The 7167-nt window shown below is 32.9% G+C and overlaps 1 protein-coding gene across 1 annotated transcript in view; it reads right to left on the bottom strand.

Annotated features, from left to right (window-relative positions):
* Window positions 1–643: 643 nt before the first annotated feature.
* Window positions 644–7167, bottom strand: part of LOC110030373 (uncharacterized protein At2g39795, mitochondrial-like) — a 23366-nt gene continuing 16842 nt past the window's right edge. Inside the window, exon 3 of the mRNA XM_020733049.1 lies at window positions 644–811. Coding sequence (XP_020588708.1) covers window positions 652–811 — 160 coding nt within the window. The 3' untranslated portion in view covers window positions 644–651. The remainder of the gene's footprint in view (window positions 812–7167) is intronic.

Genomic DNA, 7167 nt, shown 5'->3' with positions numbered 1-7167 from the left:
TTTCTTCACAAACCCACATGCAATTCTGACCAATTCTGAAACTAGTTAAAGCTTTCTCGTACAAAACACCATTAACACTTCGGATAGAAGCCAATGTAATGACTAGGAAGAAATACAAGTTTTATGATACAAGCAAAGTTAAATGACTTCAATCACGAAAATAAAAAGCAAGATTTACATACATACCACTCAATTCCTATATATTTACATATTAAACACCTATACTTCAATTTTTACATGTCTCCCTACTTATGCATGAAAATTTTCACTTTTTTTAATATTAAAACAGCGATTTTTTGGTATGTGAGATGAAAGATTTGAGGGATATAAATGTAAAAAATAAATTTTAACCGTAAGCTACGAAAATACATAAGAATTGGGTGGTATGTATGTAAATGCCCATAAAAATTTTCATTGCAATTTCTTGAAAAAAAACTCACATTTGCCACAGGCTAAACTCAGTCTAGATCAGTTAAAAACAACTCTTCATTGCAATTTCTTGAAAAAAAACTGACATTTGCCACAGGCTAAACTCACATTTACCAAAGTAACAGAAGAATGTGGCATTTCTGGGTTGAAGAACTAATTTCTCTAATGTAGCAATTTCTGGGTCTTATAATTACAAAATGGCATGAATTAAGAAAATTCATATTATTTCTCGATAAGCTTCTTCAAATCCTTTAGCCAAAGCAAGTACTCACGGCTATCTTTGTTTATCATATACTCGTGCAAGAAGTTGGTAGTCAGAGCTGAGATTCCTCTAAGCTCCAAATACTTGTAGAAGGACTTCTGAAGGTTCTCCTCCAAATCACTGCCCCAAAAAATGGACAGAATAATTTATAATTAAATCAGCAGAAATAGGGCAATTTCATGCACTAAATTTAATCTTAAAATACAAGTACAAAAAAAAAAACAGCATGCGTTTTATCCCACTAAGTGGGGTCGGTTGCATGAATCCTTTTTCTCCATTGTGTCCTAACAAGTGTCATACTTTCACTTAATTCTAATAAATTAAGATCATTTTTTGTCCTATCAAGTGTCATACTCACTTAATTCTAATAAATTAAGATCCTTTTTTATACAACATGCCAAAATCTTTTTAGGTCAATCACTACCTACTTCAACATAAGTCAAATCTAAAACATCTACTCTCCAAATAGGGTCATCATATTGTCGACGTTTAACGTGACCAAACCATCTAAGATGACTCTCTATTGTCGACGTTTAACGTGACCAAACCATCTATGGTGACTCTCTCTAATCTTGTCTGTCATTGCTGATGTTAAGATTGCTAAACTACCGATTGTGGCTAACTACCGATTGTGGCTTTTTTATGTATTTTCATTGTGCGTCTGATCCTAGATTCCTGATCCTAGATTGCATTAGTAAACCCTCGACCCTTAACGACCTTAAATTAAATTGATAAAGACTATGATTTTGCCATCATATTAACTATAGTTGATCACAATACTATTGTTAATAAAAATCTGATCCTAGATTGCATTAGTAAAGACTATGATTTTGCCATCATATCAACTATAGTTGATCACAATACTATTGTTAATAAAAAGAACAATAATAAATATGCAATTAAACAAAACAAGTAACAAAATCACTTGATGTCATGATTCAAGATGACTATGACAGAACTATCATGAGAATATAAATTTTATGCATGCCTTCGATGAGAGACATAATATAGAGATGTTTTTAGAAAAGATCAATGATTTGAATGCTTTTTAAAGAATATCATTTGTTTGGTTTTGAAAAAGTTAGGATTGTTGAAGAAACTGATCACATGCTCAAATTTATTTATGTAATGTAACAATCAAATAAGCTCAACATGGACTGGCCTGTAGACAAACTTAAAAGAACAAAATATATCCCGCGGAGAATATTGGAATAAATTAAATAATCAATTGAAGGGATATAAACAAAGTAATTACAATGCATCAACATATTATAATAGGCTTTCAGATCTTGCAATTAAATATAATTTGACTTTAGAATACTTTGTTACAACTAGTTATATGGTTAAAGGTTTTAGGAAAAAGATTAGAGTTATCTTAAACTATAATTTACCAGAAGCTCTAGGAGAGCAATTAATTATAACTCTGGAAAGTAAGGCATAGTCGTATGGAAATATTACTAATCCCAACCTATAATTAAAATTTTTAAAGATAAGTCTTTACATCCTCCTATCAAACCTACACCAGCATCAAAATCACGTTTAGTGGAATCTGACCATAAAAATAAATCTGTAGTTCATAAATATCCTTTTAAGGATGAATTTAGTAAATGTTTATGGTTATAATTGGATTCTTATATATTGTTGAGATTGCATATGCACCTACATTAGAACAGGAATATGATCCTAAACTTATTCCTCGACAAAAGCTAAAATTTGAGACTCCAATTGAGTATAAGAACGACAGCACATCTAAATCAAAATTTAAGTCTAACATTAAGTCTGAAATAACATCAAAATCAAAACATCAGAGGGAAATTAAGTCACTTGCTACATGCTAGAAATAAAATTGAACACATATCTAAACAAAAGTCAAAATTAGAGTCAAAAATATTTTTTGAGTGTAAGATTAACTATAAATTTTAACTTCATGAAACTCTTTTTGGGACCAAATGATCTCCAAATTTTACGTACTCAAGAGTCAAAATGAGTGTCTTGGCAAGAAGAATTCATTGAGCCTAAAACCACTTAATTCCTATTTCATAAGATAATTAAATACTTAAATAATGGGCTACAATCAAGGGGATGATAGCTTGATGGAGCATCCGAATATTTAGGATAAAATAATCAAAACATCACTCGCAATAAATAGACTCGCATTTTTTATATGGAGGCGATCCTAAATTTATAGTTGAGAAAGCTCTATCCAATAATCAACATTGATGACTACTATAATTATAGTCTCCTGACCATTATCGTTTGATCACAGTTGCTAGACCACAATCACATAACTACCATGGTCCAAACATCACCCAACTATTGTTACGTACTATTTTTGCTAAACCATTACACACAACTGTCAGATAAGTTAAATGCCTTTCCTCGCCAATGAATCATATATATATCATTAATGGACGTCATTGCCAACAAAGCTAAATGCCAATAAAATTAACACATACCATTAACACTAATTTCTACATTGATATATGCTATCAAGAAAAAATCCTACCAATGCCATTGACACTGACATTAATGCATGTCATCGCCAATGAGACTGTACACAACATCAATGTTAACGCCAACAAACATTAGTGCCAACAAGTACAACACACTTTGACATATCAACTCCAATGTTTGTCATCACCACTAGGGTCACAACGTTTTTTTCACCGCTAAGCATATGCTAAACTTCTTGGTCTCTAGTATCCCATCCGCTAAAAAAACAATGTAGCAAACCACTAAAGATCACTTGAAGACAAAAAATCTCAATTTTTTTTCAGTTTTCATCTGAAATGACATCCTTTATAGTTTGTGTCTAGGATATCATATCAACTATCCTATGACATACACTAATAAAATTATTTAAATTTAACAACACCCGTGTTTTTTTTAAGATACTTGCAAAATATTATATGAAATTAAACCAAATAACAAGGAAATAGACCATCTAAATCCAAATGCTTCCTATGCGGACCTTTCATTAATAAAATGCAAGGTCATATAAAACCATATAATGCGTATGATAAACACTAGTAAATCAAAAATTTTAGAAAGTTACAGTAGTATTTTAAACTACAATATATTGAATTTGGCTTAAATTCATGAAGCTGTTGAATTTACTATGGGTTCCTCTCTTTTTTCATCCCCTTGTCACTTAACGTCCAATATCTAACAAGATAGATCTACTCTTCTTATCGTGGAAGCCAAATTATATGCAAAGATGTGTCAGAGAGTTTTTTGTACCTTAAGATGACAAACTTATTTGTGATGATTCATAAATTATTTTGACGCACACATAAAATCTTTATTTCATCAAAGCCAATTTTGTTCAGGCCAAACATGCAAATTTAAAATTTAAACTCATTGGATATACAAATCATGTGCATTGACATATTATAATTATTTTATTATCTATTTTAAGTTTAATTTGGTGGTTGTTAAGTTGTTTACTTGGTTTTCATCATCATGTATCTCCATTCCTGCTAGATATATTTTTCTATGATTATTTCATTGTATTGATTGTTCTCTTATTTACTTCTTTGGCCATTGATATCCAAAAACTACAACCGCCTGTCGCTGAATACTTCCTTCAATGTTTATTATTAAATTTGTTTCTTACTGGATTAGGAAAGAAATGATTCTTATTGGCAATATTTGAGGGGTTGATTTACTGGCAAGCCACCTAAAGGTTCATTTCAAGGAGCAATTGTTGAGCAACTGTAGCCAGCAAGTTGCCAAAGATTGCATAATAAGTATATCAATAAAGGGGACGAGCCCCTTGGTATTTAGTAATGGAAAACCCATGGATTGCTAGTTTGGAGCTGATTATGTTAATATAGTAACGTTCTTAATGTAATTTATGATGTAGTATCTTCTTTTCCTTCTCAATGGGACATATTTTTTTTCCTAGTTTTATCTGTTGCAAAACTCTATATGCTCTGGCAGAATAAATCTAACGGAGTGCTCCACTTTACTATCTCCAATTTCACTTCTAGTTCTTCCTTCATGGTATTAAAGCTAGGTTCTGTCTAAGCAAATGACAAACTACTACAAAAGGGTCCTAACTAGGTCTAACAAAGGAGAGAAGATCAATTCTTCCTCCACCTTTCTAAATCATGCCATCATTATGGAAGACTCCGTGGAGCACTCATTGCTTCAAATCACTTCGTACAAACTAAGGGTCCGTTTGGTTCGGCTTTTTGGCGCGGCGCTGTGTGCGACATCCGCTTCGTCCCGCAGTTTGACCGTTTGGTTCGTAGCTTCGCGGCAAAATTTCCCAACGCTTAGCGAAAGCGGGCCGTGATATTAACCCTGCGGCCCGGCTTTCGCCTGAAGATATTCCCCGCTTACCCCTTTCGTTTCTCTTCTGCCCTAATTGCTTCCCTCGCGGCTCTCCTTCATCGTCTTGCTTCGTAGGCCCTCGATCGACAGATCTGAGGTATAACAATCAATTTTCTTCTTATAATTGCAGATATGAGGGAGATGGGTTTTTTCGAATGTGATGTTTTCTCTTCTCATCTCCTTCCTATTTCTGCGATTTTTTGTTTATTCCTTCTAAAGATGTGGTGGATTTGTACATTAGCGCATGGAACCTGTTTCGTTTTTTACAGGTTGCTTCACTAGGGTTTTGCCTTTGCTTTCCCTTCTCGTTTGAGTCATTCTTGTTTGGTGGATGCTGGCTCAATAATGGAATAAGGTAGTGGTTGTAGTGGTTGATTCATGTGTAGTGGTCGTTGTTCATGCTTTTTCTTTCCCTTCTCGGTGGATTTGTACATTAGTTAGTGGTTGATTCATCACCGATGTTTTGCTCTGAGACACATTTGTGGAAGTTATGAAAGACACTGAGACACATTTATTTGCAATTGGTGTTAGGTTAACATGGATAGTGCATGAACAACAAACAAATCCTTTCTAGAGCATAAAAAATTTTAGGAATTGTTTCAAAGTTAAACATTGGCCCTGTATTTTACTGGTTACAAGAATGGAATGTATATTTTTTTAGCTATGAAATATAAGAGTAATATCAAATCATCTAGGAGGTTCTTACATCAAATCAAGCTTAAATCAAGCTCAAGATCAACCTGAAATTCCAAATGTAGCATCTAGCCTTTATTTTTAGCCAATATATCCCAACTGGTTAAGGTAGGTGCATAGAATATGGTTCGCTATTTAGTGTGAGCATAAGTGGCTTCATGATCAAGATGACGAATTTGTAGATGCTATAATATTCCAGATCACTCATTTCACAATGTGATGACTAGCACTATAACCTTGGAAGGAATGTTCTATTAGATGCTTATGCAATAAGGATGAATGACTATTATAAGGGGAATTACATTTTTGATATCATATACTATGATTTTGTTTAACTTTTTTATTTTAATGCACACTTTATGGTAATAACTTGTGATAAATTTAATTATAAAATGAAGCCAATCTTTAATTCAAACAATTTTTAGCTTTTAGCCAGCTTTATCCTTTCTCTAGTTGTTTGTCTTCTTTTTTACACATTCCCCCTCTCGAAATCCTAAAGGTTAAGAAGACAATAGAAATTTGAAGTTTATGCTCTCATAAAGCATATGTAAACATTTTGGCTTTTATGTGGTCTCTCTTTGTGGCATTTATGGCATTTATGGCATTCTGAGCCAATTACACATTTGTGGCATTTATGCTCTCATAAAGCACATGCTCTCATAAAACTTTATCATTCTAAGCCTTCACGTTGCTTTGTTTGTTTTTTTTTTCTTTAATTTTTTTTTTTGTACTCTTTTGTTATCAACATGTCAATATTGGTGATCCTATTGTGAATTGATTGTGCTATATAAAGTCTTAGATGTTGATTGGGGCAGAAAAATTGGCTTTAATTTTTTTTTTGTACTCTTTTGTTATTAACATGTCAATATTGGTGATCCTATTGTGAATTGTTTGTGCTATATAAAGTCTTAAATGTTGATTGGGGCAGAAGAATTGGTTCTTGCAGTAAAAATATGAACTGTGGCTTATCCCCGGTATTCCAGTTTTATTGTATCCCAATGTGATTCTGATTCCTTCTGTGTTGGAATCCATTAGTTGTTTGCTGAACATGTGTCAGTGCTTGAAAGAATTCTTCTACCTGTAATTTTTTATTTCTTGCTTGCAATTCATGACTTCCACCGCAAGAATTACTCCTATGATCCGGATTTCAGTTCTTTTTCGGTTCTTTATTGTTACTGTAGTTGGAGGTGAGAACATTGCGGCTGCATTAAGGAAGTATGCTAATGAGAGGTTACCTTTTATATATTGTATATATGATGTAAGTTGTGCTTATGTGTACAACAAAGGAGTCCTTGTTGATATGTTTCAAAATTTCAGCTAATATTTCAATAAAATATTGCATTCGTTTCCTGTGGACGTAGGTCAGTTGACCGAACCCCGTAAATTCCTGTGTTCCCTTATCTTTACATTTCTTGTTTGGTTTATTGCTTGCAACGTGTTTATAT

This window comes from Phalaenopsis equestris, unplaced genomic scaffold (assembly GCF_001263595.1).
Source record: "Phalaenopsis equestris unplaced genomic scaffold, ASM126359v1 Scaffold000708, whole genome shotgun sequence".
Classification (NCBI taxonomy): domain Eukaryota; kingdom Viridiplantae; phylum Streptophyta; class Magnoliopsida; order Asparagales; family Orchidaceae; genus Phalaenopsis; species Phalaenopsis equestris.
The sequence above is the reverse complement of the archived record's forward strand: the minus strand, read 5'-3'. Positions and strand labels throughout refer to the sequence as shown.